This window comes from Acanthochromis polyacanthus, chromosome 13, assembly GCF_021347895.1.
Source record: "Acanthochromis polyacanthus isolate Apoly-LR-REF ecotype Palm Island chromosome 13, KAUST_Apoly_ChrSc, whole genome shotgun sequence".
Classification (NCBI taxonomy): Eukaryota; Metazoa; Chordata; class Actinopteri; family Pomacentridae; genus Acanthochromis; species Acanthochromis polyacanthus.
In genome coordinates, this window is record NC_067125.1 from 7,116,597 (window position 1) to 7,132,015 (window position 15,419).

General features: G+C 41.9%; 1 protein-coding gene across 2 annotated transcripts in view; it reads left to right on the top strand.

Annotated features, from left to right (window-relative positions):
* lrrc75a (leucine rich repeat containing 75A) overlaps positions 1-12,064 on the top strand; it is an 86,664-nt gene extending 74,600 nt beyond the window's left edge. The window contains exons 4-5 of one of the 2 annotated variants that reach the window (XM_051957836.1): positions 4,200-4,473; positions 6,416-12,064. In XM_051957836.1, the coding sequence (XP_051813796.1) occupies positions 4,200-4,473; positions 6,416-7,036 (895 nt within the window). In that variant the 3' untranslated portion in view covers positions 7,037-12,064. The remainder of the gene's footprint in view (positions 1-4,199; positions 4,474-6,415) is intronic. The other variant, XM_051957837.1, reaches the window with a different exon arrangement.
* The last annotated feature ends 3,355 nt before the right edge of the window (positions 12,065-15,419 follow it).

Below are 15,419 nucleotides of genomic sequence, written 5' to 3' on the forward strand. Positions count from 1 at the left end.
TTTGGACTGTGGGAGGAAGCCGGAGTACCCGGAGAAAACCCACACATACACAGGGAGAACATGCAAACTCCATGCAGAAAGATCCCAGGCCGGGATTTGAACCGGGGATCTTCTTGCTGCAAGGCAAAAGTGCTAACCACTACAACACTGTGCAGCCCCCTCCTGAACTGCCCCTTTCAAAATGTCATATATTGATGCAGAAGAGATATTTCCTACCAAATAAACTGATGATGAAATTAGTTTCAGACCTCAGTAAGACTACATTTTCTTATGATAGACCCACTGTATCAACACTAAATGACATCTTTTAATGTCGAAAAACATCTCGAGACCAAATACCCAGAGGAAGACTTAACCTGCAGGTTTTATTGAATTGAAACTAAATTTACTTGGACAGGATTTTGGACTGGGGGTTTGGCAACAGCTGGATAATCAAGAGAGACTATCTAACGGTTGATTTCTTTTTATCCTGGGGGAAATTTATTTTTCAAATTTAGTCTTATTCAACTTCCAGCTGCTCCTCTTTTTGTTGACTCAGTAAAATTCGACTTGCTCTAATTAATCTCATTCTTATCATTTGACCACATGTTGTCTTAATTGGCTGTTTTAAAAATGAGGCCTCCATACCTCAGTGCATCTAGAGTTCAAATAAAGGTTTAATGGATATATGAATGACTAAAGAGGCCCTTCAGTTTTTAATCCTCTACAGCATAACACATGCAGCACAGGTGTAGGTGATGTTAAACAACGTTCTCATGACTCAGCCTCTTCTTAGAAACCAACAGTTTCTATGTGGGTTATGCTCTTTTCTGAGGAAGTGCTTGAGACGTAGAGAAAGAGGAGACATTGCTGTGTCTTCTTATACCAGAGGAGGTGTTGAGACCAATTCATGCTGGGTGATTTTAGTGTGAATTTCATCATCTACCAAACTCAAAAAGGGTCTGTGTGGACTCCTCTGCATGCCTCCACATGCAGCCCAAGATTTCAGACTGCGTGGACCGTCCACACTGCAAACACGCCGACTACACACACGCCAGAAAAGCAAATGGTGCTTTAAACTAATTCTTATGAAGAGATGCTGCATGAGGAGATTCTTGGCTATCCACTCTTTTATATTCATCATTTAAACAGTTGTAATGGAAGTAGCTGTTATTGGTCTTTGGAGATGCTTTGATTTGTGCATGGGCTGCACAGTGGATAAGTGGTTAGCACCTTCACTTTGCAGCTAGAAGATCCCCATCTTCCTGCGATCTTTCTGTATGGAGTTTACATGTTCTCCCTGTGCTTCCTCACACAGTCCGAAAACATGCTGAGGTTAATTGGTGATTCTAAATTGTGTGTAGGTGTGAATGTGAGTGGGATTTTTTGTGTAGTCCTGTGATAGACTGGTGACCTGTCCAGGGTGTCCCCTGCCTTTATCCTCAGTCAGCTGGGATAGACTCCAGCCCCCCATGACCCTAATGAGGATTAAGTGGTGTATAGATGATGGATGGATGATTTGTACAGACATGCTTTGATCCATCTGTGTCAATGGAACCCAAACTTGGAAGGAAGATCTAAATTCTACAGAAATCCTGTGCCATGCTGGTCCTTTATGGCTGACACACCTCCAGAATACTCAGATTTACACGGTGCTACAGGCTGATCTGTACCGAGCTGCTACATCCTGTCAAAGTGCAAAGTCACAGTCTTTGAGAAACTTCCACAGGATCCAATGTGTTTTTCTGTGTTTGATCTGAGCGGTAACGTGACTGTCTGCAGTAGACTAACACAGACACCGCCAGTCAAAGGTTTGGACACACCTTCTCATTGAATACTTCCTCATGAAGCTCATTGAGAGAATGCAAGAATGTGCAGAGCAGTAATGAAAGCAAAGGCTGGCTGTTCTGAAGAATCTAAAATATAAAACATGTTTTGACTCATTCCCCTTTTTTTTGTTTACTAAATGATTCCATATGTGTTCATTCATAGTTTGGTGCCTTCGGTGAGAATCTACAATGTAAATAGTCATGAAAATAAAGAAAAAACATTGAATGAGAAGGTGTATCCTTTTTTCTCTCTCTTCTTTTTTTCTTCTTGAGAAGGTGTATCCAAACCTTTGACAGGCAGTCTACATTTTTGAAAAATGCTACCCGTGTATCAGCTTTCCCCTTTTGAAGCCTGCATCAGTCGTACACACACCGTAAACTGGTGTTTCAGAGTTCGGGTGAGGCGTAAAGTGTAGCCTAATTCTCCACATCTACACAAAGATGATGCCCAGCAGCAAAGATCAACACCCTCATCTCACACCACCGTCTTAGCTGACATTGGTAGGCGGACAGCAGCCAAATCAAACCAAAAATACTCCTCAGTGACAGGAGACCGTCTACGGCCCTGGAGAGAGTGAGTAAAACATTTTTCAAGGGCTAAAATTGACCCACTCACTGCTTTGCTTTGGGCTGCTCTGGCCTAGATTCTTCTTCAGTCCCTCTGGTATGTGAGTGGATAAATATATTCAGCTGTTAACTGGTAATAATAGTTGAATCTCACAGTCTGCACAGCAGCCACTTGTTTCTCTATAAGCCTCTGTCCAGCTTTGCGCTGATCAGAGCTCAAGGTCTCCACTGATGCTCACATTCTGCAGATGTATAGCCACCGAGGAACAGATTTACCGCCAGCAGACTAATCCCAAGTATCCTACTTTGTGTGTGTCCCTGAACCTTACATTCATGTTATTTGTGGACGATAGCTGGCATTAGCTCTCGTCTCTAGTGTGCATTACAAGTATTGTTTTCAATTTGTAAGCCGTAAAAATTGAACAGTTTTCTTTCTTTGTGGACCAGACCCCAGACGAGCCCTCTGCGTTCAGCTCACATAATTCTCTCCCAAATCCAGTCGCCCCTTTGGGTTTATTTTTGACTCTGACCATGCAGTTGGAGAGTATAGCTTTAAGTGTTCTGCTGCTCCAGGGCCATTTTTTATTCCCCAACTTCACTTTCTTAAGCCCTAAATCCCTTTAGTGCCTCTGCATGTTTGTCTGTGTCCCCAGAGGTCCATTTAGCTGCAGCTACTTTTTCTGTAGTTTCCATTAGTGTCTGAGGTACAGTGCATGCTGGGCTTTTTATTCCCTCTGTTTGTGCTGTCAGATACTGGAGGTACATCTGCTGGTCAGTGTAACGCTTTAGCGGTTCAGTTTCCATTTAAAAAAAAGTGGGATTGAAACTTTTATTTGCTTTTTTTGTTTACTTTACGTGGATAATTGCCTCTCAGTTTCATTTTTATTTCTTTACCTTTGGGTTTTTGCTTTGGGGGCAAATTGATCATTGCAATGCACTGAACGTTCCTTTAACCTCTGTATCTTTACAAAAGCTTCTTATCATTATGACCAAACAATGCACTTATTTTAGTGATTTCCATCATGACCTCATACAAATTTGTCACCAACAGCACCAGGATGGACAATTCCAAGTGCAGCTGAGCACTGAATACAGCATCTTTGTGACTGACTGTGGGTATAGTTCTAAGTGTAACAGCATCTGTGAGCTGATGTTTCCTCATGTTTAAATCCACTGAGTTGCACATCATAGCATGATAGCATAGCATGAACAACCAGCACCAGGAATCCTTGGCAACAAAGAGCCTTACAGAGTGGGTATCCACATTGTTGGAGTCTGCCAGCTTGAACTCTGTGCTGGGTCAGAGTGCAACACTTGGAGGATCTGCTAAAAACTGGGTGCATTTACCAGAACAAGCATAAAAATGAGGAAACACTGAAGTTCATTACAGGCAGTGAAGCAACCCATTGTTCAGTGCAGTCTGTGCTGAGTTCTTCACTGTGAATAAATTACAGCCAGCAGGATGCAAACACAGATATGGAAACATCCCCACATCGCCACGCTGTCACTTTTGAAACGTGTGAGGTTGCAGGTTTTATGTGATTAGTGGAGGTGGTGAATGCTGCAGTGTGATGCTATTGTATAGGATTAATATGAGCATCTGTTGGTATGGAATGAGTCATCACTAAAAGGATTAGTGCACCACCGCAATTCAATATTCAGACAGTTTGAGACAATAAAGTCTTGACATTTATTGGTAAATAGATGAACAGGGAAGTGAATTATGAGCAAACTGAAACAGAAGACCTTTATCAGGTAGATAAAGTAATTCAAAACAACCAGAGCAGGCGGACTCTTATCTGTCTCTCCTGTGTCTGTCTGCAGTCTGAAGGCAGTGCTGTCGGCCCCTCCGTCCAGCGGGGCCTTGGATCTTTCCGGCATCCCTCTGACGGCTCGGGACATGGAGCGTCTGTGTGCACACCTGCAGCGCCACGCGTCCACTGTGGTCAGCTTGGAGCTGGGCTTCACCGAGCTGACGGATGAGGCCTTCCTCCTGCTCCTGCCCACGCTGGCTGCACTCCCACATCTGGAGACTCTGGCACTGAACGGAAACAGGCTGACCAGAGCTGTCCTTAAGGAGCTCACTGATGCCCTGAAGGTCAGAGCGACTCTTAGCTGTTGCATATTTTGAAATGTTACTGTAATATATTCATAATATACTGATGTTTTCTGTTGCAAAGCATGTTGTCACTCTGACTTGATACATTATCTGTGTTTAGACGTGTTTTTTTGCTGTTCACTCATGCCACTCAGGAGGCGTAGGTACCCAGATGTCATACATGTTGACAGTCACTGTCACAAAAGGAGACAGATCCACAGTGGAGCTGAGTTAGAGCCTGCTGCATTCCCTTTTAATCCTTTGAACTCCAAGCAGCTTCTGAGCATTTTTTGTCACATTTGTACTCACTTTTGACTCATTTTTTACTACAATATGAAGTCCTGCACCTCTATGGAAACAGCACAGCCATGACTTGAAGTGAAGAGAACTCACAATACCTACTCTATCAAAGTTATGAAGTCATAAATCAACAAAAGCTAAATTCAGACATTATTTGATTTTTAAAAACTGAATTTAAAAAATGGATTCAGCGTTATCATTGCTCGGGGCTGCACAGTGCTGTGGTGGTTAGCACTTTAGCTTTATGGCAGGAGGATCACCGCTTTGTGTCCCCACCTTCCTGGGATCTTTCTGCATGGAGTTTGCATGTTCTCCCTGTGCATGTGTGGGTTTCCTCCGGGTACGCCAGCTTCCTGTGGCAGTCCAAAATTATCCATCCATTACCTCTACACAGTGTAATCCTCTTTAGGGTCATGGGGGGCTGGAGTCTGTCCCAGCTGACTTAGAGTGAAGGCAGGTCACACCTGGACAGGTCACCAGTCTGTCACAGGACTACATATAGAGACATCTGAACCCACACATGCACAGGAGAACATGCAAACAATCCAAAAACATGCTGAGGTTAATCAGTGATTCTAAAATGTCCATAGGTGTGAATGTGAGTGTTATTGTTTGTCTCTAAATGTAGTCCTGTGACAGACTGTTACCTGTCCAGGTGTGACCTGCCTTCACTCTAAGTCAGCTGGTCCATGACCCTAATGAGGATTAAGTGGAGTATAGATAATGAATGGATGGAATATCATTTCTCAGTGCTTACGTGTCTCCTGCGATAGCTCTTCATACTTCAGCTGTTGTAACAATTAGATTTGTAGTTTGTTTCCATACTACTCTTTCCTCTGTTCTGTGTGAAACACATCCTGCAGTTCAGACGAAAAATCCTTAGACGTTTGTCACATGACTGAGTCACTCAAGGCTTCTTGCTTGCACTTAGAAACAGATTTTTTTTTATATTTATATATGTTGGTTTGTATATCTTGTGCATTTTTTATTCATTTTAAACCCAAAATGTAGAATTAAGTAAAGATATGATTCTTTTAGGGACCGTTAGCAAGTTGAAAATCAGACGATTCTTTCTGTTTTCTACAGTTTTCTGCTCTTTTTTTTTTTTTTTTACCAATCAAACATTTTTATTGCAGTAACACTCTGGACAAAATTAAAGTCACTCTTGGTCTTTTTTCACCTGATATTTTTAAGCACAGGAAATGAACTGAGGAACCAAACTAGTTGAAGCTAGTATGTTATTATTTCCACCACATCTAAAGAACCATGAAAATTAGGCAAATTTGTCTAAAAATAGACTAAAAACGACACAGATTTTGCACACATGAGGAAACGATAACAAAGAGTCATAGTGGTGTTTTTCTTTTTCTATTTACAGCTGATGTTCCCGCAAACATTGTCGGTTTTAGTTCGTCAGTACAGTCTGATACAGAGACTTATGGCCCACTGGTCGGCAGAAACACTGAGGATTATTGTTTGATATCTTGTGGATGAAATTTATTTGTGTGTAAACACTGGTATATCCAGGGAAATCCTCTCGACAGCGATCTCCTTTGTTTGCAGTCATTTCCCTGACATAAGATGAGAAACAGAGATAGTGAACATGCTGCTTTTGTTGATATGTGAATATTTTCTGTCTAAGGATCCTGGCAGCTTTCCCAGCGTGACGTGGATCGACCTGGGCAACAATGTGGACATCTTCTCCTTGCCGCAGCCTTTCCTGGTCAGCCTGAGGAAACGCTGCCCCAAGCAGGGCAATCTGCCCACCATACTGGAGTTTGGAGAGAGCCAGGCCAGCGACCCTCCAGAACGGCTGAGGGGCCTCGAAGAAGAGGAGGAGACGGATGACACCAACCGGACTGAGAGCATGGGAGAGCTCCGGTCAGAGGTGGAGGAGGAGCTGGACGGTGAGATGGAGATAGAGGAGATGATGGAAGAGCTGCTGGACTTTGACAGGGAGGTGCAGGGGAGGGAGGACGAGGAGGAGAGCATGTGGACGGTGGGGGAGCAGAGGAAGGGAGGGGGGAGGAGGAGGGGGAGGCGAGTGGAGGAGGAGGAAGAGGAGGAGGAGGAGGAGAAGGAGGTGGTGAGGAGGGTGCAGCGGCTGGGGAGGAGGGCGGTGATGGCGGAGGACGATGACGACACGCAGAGCCGCTCCTCCCACCTGTCCTGCTCCAGCCAATCGCAGCACTCCTCTGGAGCCGTGGAGCCAATGAGAGTGGAGGAGGACGACTTGACCGACCAGTCAGACCACTTGACCTGATTGCTGCTCCCCGCTCTGCTTAAATTTCCTTTCCTTTGTCCTGTGTAGAAGAGGGCAAGAAAAGACTGAGTGTGCCTCCAGAGGCTGCAGTGCTGCATGTAATCCATAAGAAGGGGCCACTCGATACTCTGATTTGTGACCAGCCACGGCCTTCAGACACTGACAGAGTGACCGCTGAACCCGGCTGACTGTCACCTGAGAAGCCAATCCCCTACAGGACGTGTGTTTGATCATAACTGTCTATTGTTTCAAGTACAAATAGACTGAGGATGCGTAGAATAGACTGACTAATTATATCACGTGAGGCTTTTATGTACAGAATGTTCATCTTTATTCAGGTCCTTTCTCCTTGTAATCCTGGTAAAACCTACATGTGCCTGTAACACGTCCCGTTACTGGTTAATAGTGTGTGCTGCTGAGAGACGAAATGATGCACCCAAACTAGTCAGAGCCCTTCAACCTGCTGAAAAATGTTTTTTTAGAGGTGGAACTGTATAAAATGTCTCCATCCCACATTAGCTTGCCGGATGGATCAGATGAATCAAGTCAAGCCGTTTGTGGAAGTCGTTTGAGCAATGACCAGATGCGCCGTGTTGGACGAGGTGGAGGTGGAGGAGACATGACACAGCAAAGGCCTGGTGATTGTCAGAAGAGCAGGGGGGCGTTTATGTGCGGTGGCTATGTGTGATAATCTCATCGTCATGTGTCCCAAAGCAAAGTGCTGAAATATTTAGTAGCCTTCTTTCTTATAATCCAGGTCATGTTTCACTCCACGGTACTGTGCATCACGTGCTTACAGTGCTGTGTTTATATATAGGCCGCTGCTATGATCGCATCCACACATGCTGTCCGCCGGGTTACAGCAAATTATATCCTTATGCAGTATGTAGCTCTCACCCGGCTTCTGCCTCTCCTCAATGTGTCACTTAGCGTCCGTGCAAAGCTTTAACAGATAAACTGTATTTTTGGATGTACAGTATATATAAACTATATATTGTTTTATTTGTCCAGGAGCAATTGTTTAGATTAGCTACTTAAAGAGGAATACCACTGAATTCAAGCACTCATATTTATGTTTTTGTGGTGTGGAATTGCAGTTTTAATAACTGCTAAAAGCCGTGTACAAGCTGAGCCCGGTTATTAATTTGTTGTATCATAGAAATGCCTGAAGTAGAGAGGCCTCATTGTCATGGAAAGGAAGACTTTGTTAGGCTGCAGAATATCAAGAAGAAAGCTTCACTCTAAAGCAGCCAGAAATTGATAAATCCTAATATTTTTATTTCCAGACGGTTGCCCTGGGCGACGATACATTCACCTGTTAATGTGTGTGGAATAAAAAGTGAAAGCTTTGTTTTGCAGTAGCATCACAAGTTTAAGAGAAGCCAGCTGGTTCCGTGATGGAGGTACCTTGAGTCACTGACTGTGAGCAATTTTATGTCAACAAAATAACAGGAGCTGTGCACAGCGACGATGCCAAATAAATGGAATTCACTACACCTGCTTGACTCTGGTTTTGGATTAGGAAAAGCAGAGATGTTGTGTTGTTTTGTGTTTTACGTACAGTTGTTGTGCGTATTTTATAAGGCCTTTAAGAAGTTGGAGAAAATAGCTTTGATAATAGGCGACTTTCAACTGCAGGAGCTCAAGGAGGAGGCATGCGGTGGTGCAAACATACTAACAGGAACAGTCCAGTAATTGGTCCTGCTTCTGTGTTTCCATTGCAGTCTATGACCCAACAGCTTTGACTGAGAGACTTATTCTGAGTGCATCAAAACAACAACAAATACTAGTCACCGGACATGACTCTTGCTCTATGAGCTCGTAGGGAATAGAGGAATGGAGCTTATGTTTGCCTATGTGAGTAATTTTACGTCGCTAAGAGCAGACTGCTGCATGATGAGGACGTTGAGAGGTGCTTGTTAGGAGTGAAAATGGAAGTTTTTGGGGTTGCTCAGAAGTACCTACCCTGGAGTAGGTACTTTTTTCTCCTTCAAAACTGTCCCTATAAGAGGTAGTTCTTTATTCTCTGCAACCCTAAAACAGCCTTCAAGTTCCTTTTGTCGTCGGATTGAGCTTGAGGTTCAGAGCAGCAGAAAGTCTGTGCTACAAACTGTGCAATGCAGTGTGAGGGTGTTAATACAGTGTTGAGTTGCAATATGGCAATCATAAGATCTCCAGAGCTTGATCTTGATCCATACTAGAGACTGCAGGTTAGTGTTAGGGTGAGCTGAGGGCAGCTACAAATTCAGCTGAAAATAGATTCAGGACCGCTCACACTCTCTTGTTCTTTTCACATTTCCAATTCAAAACGTTGGTATTATAATTTTAAAAAAAATCCCTTACAGCCACTTTGCCATTTGCCAACGAAAGAGTAGGATTCTTGTATTTCACTAAAGTCACTTACCTTTACCTTGAGCAGTTTATTGAGTACAGGCCTGAATGAGTGTACAGGATTGTGAAGATCTGCGAGTTCTGTACAAGTATTGTGCCATTTAAAGAGCAACGTGCAGACTGAAAGGAAAAAGAAGCAGAAAATAATATGTCTATATATACACACAACCGTGAATAGTTTGTGTAGCACAGTTTTACTCCTGCCTCAAAAAACACAATGTGTTGTCATAAAATGTCCAGTTTAACACTGAGAAATGTGGATCTAATAGTAGTTTTGACACTAAAGAATTGAGATGTAAATATATAGGCTTAAGACAGACCACGGGTTTATAATTATGAGCCTGCTGGGCCAGAAACAGGCGAGGACAAAGACAAATAATGACCTCCAGGGAGAAATTCATTAGTGGTGTGAGCAGATCCAGCGGATGTCTTGGTGAGGAACCATGTTTGACAATGTTCTGTGACAACGCAGTAAAGTTTAAGACAACTGTAGCTGGTTGTTAGTGCAGATACTCACTCATCACATAAACTGATGCACAGCTGGTGTCGGCCATGTTTCGCTTATCTAACATGAACCAACGCTGTGTTTAATGGTGCCACGTTAGAAGGAGGGAGTGAGCTTCGACACAGCTGTCTAGTTTGGAAGTTTTCAAACATGAAATAGGCTTTCAGTGCATTTCCAGTGTTACCGTTGAGCTGAATCTCCAGAACCAGGTGCTGCTGCTGCTGAGGATGGACCTGAAGCTGCTGTGGGCACCGAAGAACTGCAACTGTTATCAGTCTCACACGGTCCTGACTTAGATATCTCATCCAGAACTTCATCCGAACCATGATGAAGAAACGTGAAACATAAAAAGATGTTTGTGTTTTTAAAAATCAGCCATTTGAAAAGTACTCCCTTAATCCAGCATTGTCTTGCCGTTGTACACTGTCTGACTCACAATGATGTGATAAGAAGCATAAATATCATTCACACATGCTTTTTCCTTAATGAGACCCAGTGCCTGCATTACCCATGATGCAACATGACCCCCAACAGATTCCGGTGTGTTGTGCTCGTCGTTGCTTATGTATCTGCTAGCTGCTACAGTCAGTTAGAGATGAGAAACAGGTCAGACCTTTTTTGTTGTCTTCAGGCCCAGCTGATGCTGACTGATGTGTGATGACAAGTCAGACTTCATGCAGCTTCCTCTGGAGCCCAAACACACAGACCCTTTCATAACAAGAGGAAGCTTTTAAAGTGGGACAAGCAACCAGTTTAAAGTGCTCCAAAACATTTCAAATAAGTATCCAGAGTCTTTAGAAAATCCAGTAATGTAATATAGGCAAAATTAATGAAATTTATTGGTGTTCGGTGAAACTCTGCAAGTCCACTTAGAGTCTGTTTAAAGCTACCCTCTATGCTAACTGTTCCTCAGTATGGGACTCATGATCGCCTCACACCTCATCCATACGTACCAGCCTGCAGAAATTGAGTGATATTGCACTTGAAGCTAATTACAAAGACAAACATCCCTTTAAAATACCTTTACAATAAGCTAGTATTCAGCTGTCCCTGCAGAATCACTTTAACAAACAGCTCATTACACTGAACCCTTTAAAAGAAGGCAGACAGCTTGTGACGCTGAAGGTTGTCTTTGAGAGCCACAGTGGGGGTTTTTTAGCAGCTGAATGTCTGTGGAAGGACGTCTAGTATTGATTGATGTACAGTGAGTTCAGATCGGTGTGTGTACGTTTGTATACCATGCAAAGAAGACTGGCTCCATGTGCAGTCTGATTTGGACCTGATTCCTGGGTGTTAAACTCTTGTGGAAGCTTACAGACTCTATTCTCAGGTGTACTGTGGCTGACTGCAGAAAATGGAGATGAGAGGCATGTGTTTGTAGCGGGCTGATGCCACCCTGGTCCACTTTTATGTTAAGGTCACAACAAATCAAAGGGAGGAGATCACAGCTGGAATTAGACTGACGCATATTTTTAAACCTTTGATCCAGAAAATTCTTAAAAACAACAATAATTAAGAACATTTAAAAGTGGTTTCATCCCCTGTGTTGGCTCGCTGTTATCAGAAGCTCACATATTGATCAGATTACTTCATTCACTGCAGTTCTGTGTTGTTAGTCTAGTTCTAATTGCAGCCACATGTCTGTTGTTCTGTGATTTTCTCTTCTGTACAAATCTCTCTGCTCGTCACCACAGGCAGGATGACTGGTCCTTCCATATGTTGCAGTAAAACGTGAGATCATTGTGGCGTTCACCTTGGACTTATGAAGCCAGTTGGGCTATGACTGCTTCAAATGACCGCACGATGCGAGGATGTCTTGCTCGAGGACTCTGCTCACTGTTTGCGGGATGTAAAAAGAAACATAGTAATGTGAACCTGGAGGCATTAGTGTCTGTAGCCTTGGATTTTCTCCCTCCATGATTTTTTTTCTTCTGTATGTAGTTCTTTAACATTCTCCATTCTATCTCCCCTTTTCCCAGAGTTATTTTATTTTCATGCCACTTCATCCAAGTGATCTGCTGAAAGAAAAAATACTCTGTGCATTCATTTTAATTCAAGATAAAATTGTAAGATCTTATTTTTTGCTGTTTTGCCATGGAGCTTACCAATAAATTCTATGATCAGAAAACAAATGCTCCCTGTGTTTTACTTTTGTGTTCGACTGTTCTGACTGCTGAAGCTCTCTGGATTGTAGGTGTCAGCTGCTTACAGTGTGGAGGCCCAGGGAGCAGCACAATTATGCAGACCTTAATGTGAGGGAGGATCCGCCAACACCACAGCTGCTATTACTGTGCTAGAGCAAATTTACATACGGAAAAGTGCCATCCGTGCTTAATGCAATTGTCCTCATTCTTTTATATCTGTGGTATATTATGCAAAAATATTTTGCTAAGAAAAAGGGTTGAATTGAAATGAGGGCTGTCATGATACTAGATTTCCACTATGCAGGGATTGTGGCCAAATCAAATCACAATCGGGATACTATCAAGATACCTATATAGAATATTTAAAGAATACAAATTATGCCAGTCTATCCTGGAATTTGTTTATTGTGTGTTTTGTCTCTATTTGGTAAATTCATCTGAGTATAAATGAGAGTGTGGCGACAAAACGACAATCTGTAACCATAACTGTGCTTTATGCTGTTAGTTCTGTGATGATCGACGTACGTTTGTCTGTCAGTCTGTCTGTCATTACTCAAAAATGGACAAACGGATTTGGATGAAATTTTCAGGGAAGGTCAGAAATGGCACAAGGACCAAGTGATTAGATTTTGGCCCTGATGCGGCTTATAGTCTGGATCCATTCTGACAACAAGTGAACACTACGTCAGCTGCCTGCTGACGATCACATGATTACAATCCTACTACAAATCAACCACTGTAGACTTATCAGGACTAAACTGTAGGGGTGTTTCCGAGTGCCATTAATTCAGCTACATATTTAGGTCACATGATCCAGTATTCATACATAATGTACACATTCATAACACACACCTGTACTCAGTGCAAGGTAATTTTTTATTAAGATTTAATCCGTAAAAAATGATACAAAGACTGAGCAGCCTGTGCTCTCTGGGTGCTTTCCTTGTTTCTACACTGTCAATCAGCGAGTTACCTGCTCTGGAAAATATAATATTATATGTGAATTACTAGCACAATGTCAGTGTCTAATTGTTCAAATATCACTGCTATCATCAGGACAGTATGTTGTGACTCCCCTAGTTGCAAAATTGTGAGAAATCTCTTTTTTCATAAATCAAGTCATTATTTAAAGGTCAAATTTTTTTCTCCTCTCCCTGCTCCTGACAACAAAAATGAGAAAATAAAAGTTTCATTTAAAACAAATAAACAGTAACACCCAATAATCTCATTTTATTCAGGTAGGAGAGTTCATCAGTATGTTGGTAAATCGTCCAAAAATTAAGGCTTGTGTGTAAACACAAAATAAATGACAATGTAAGTAGATGCAACTGTAATATTATAAAATATGTCTTTGTAGAAACGTTGTAACTGCTGCCTATATGAGGTTACTTCATAATGTTCTTTGGCGTCACCCTGGAAGAAGAGGCGTAGCTCATGCTGGGCCATAAATGTATACTATAAAGCCTTCCTGTTGACATTAACTCAAATGTTTAGATAGATAGACAGACAGACAGACAGACAGACAGACAGACAGACAGATTAAACCTTTATGGATCCTGCAGCAAGGAAATTTTCGATGTTACAGTTTGAAGCAATTAAAGAAAGAAGTTCTGTTCACAAAGCAGCAGTAGACAACAGAAGCATCCAAACGCGGCTTTGAACTGTTGCCCTATGAACTTCCCAGCCTGGACCATCTGACTTCTATCTGTTTCCAGAACTGAAGTCCCATGTGCTAGGTTGACATTTTCAGAGTGTTGATGACTTCGTGCTGTTGAAGAGGATCTAGAGGCTGAAGATGAGACTGCAAAGGGACTTGAACACTGGTAGATGTGCGTTGAAATTACAGGAGATTATGTTGAAAAATACTCCATGAACAATCTCTTTCTCCTGTGATGTTCTCTGGTTAGATCATGAACTTTTTGAAGCACCCTCATAACTATTACTGAAATTGCAGTTGCAATTATTTGCTTTTGTTGCCTCATCCAAGAAAATTGACGCCTTGAAATAGTTCTTTAAGGAGCTTTTAATGGTCCAGTCTCCTTCTGGACCTGACTGCTGCCTCTGACACCGTTATTGAGTGTCTTGAACAGTGTGTCCTCAAATGAACCTCAATTATCTGACAGACAGGAGTTTCTCAGTTCACTTGGGAGATTTTTCTTCAGCTGCAGGTCTGTTTAGTTTGCAGGGTCCTTCAAGGTTTCACTTCGGTTTCAGTCCCCTCTTAATATTATATATGGCCTTTGGGAATCATTCATTGTTTTGCAGATAAAATACAAGTCTATCTGAATGTAAAAATAAGATTGCCTAAAAGATAAAACCTGGATGGATCTAAATGTTCTCAATCTTTAATGAAATTGAGACTGAAATCATTACGTTTGGTCAACCAAACCTTCTGAATAAACCTGACAGCACTCCTGACTCTTTGGCTTCATGCAGTTGACCTTTGACACCTCCTTCAGATTTGTCAGACAGCTCAATGCAGTGGTTAAAACTAGCTTTTTACTGTTTGCATTTTTTAGCCAAGGTAAAGGCCTATGTGAAAAAATTATTACAGGCTGTAATACTACTCAGACTATTGTAGCTCTTTCCATGTAGGTGTAGAACAATCTTCACCTCCACATCAGCAGCTGGTATAAATACGCATCCCCTCACAGGACAGAGAAAACGTGATCACATGTACCAGTACTGTCCTCTCTCCACTGGCTGCCTGTCTGTTTCAGCATTGATTTTAGTATTTTTGTCTGTTTTTAATGCTTTAAATTTACTCTCTGCATCATTATACCCAATTTAGAGCACAGTCGTCGACCAACCAGATGCTCTGGGATATTGAGAGATCCACACACAAAAACAGAGTTCAAACATGGCCGCTCAGAATCTCTGGAACAGTTTACTTCTGTCTCGTAAGAAATGCTAAAACTTTATAGACTTTTAAGTTACTGCTGAACACCCATGTCTTATCTTTGGCATTCAAGTAGAACTTGACACACATCATCTCATATTGTGTAGTAATTTTATTGTCTTTTTATAAATATTTGCCTTTAGTAATTGTGCTTTATTGTATTTTATTAGTTGCTATTTTATTTCTTTGTTCTACTTTAATTGTGCAGTATTTCAGTTCAATTCTTGTAGGTCTTAAAGATGTTTTAGAATTAAATTTGATTATAACTTTGACTGTAATTATTACTATGCTGAGTAATGGGAGGTGTTTAGCCTAGCTTAGCATAAATAGCGCAAGCAGAAGGAAAACTGCACCTAACTTCTTGTAAACTACAAATAGTCATTTCTACATTTCATCTTGTGACCCAAATAAAAGTAGATAGAGCATATGAATTAATGAGCTTTA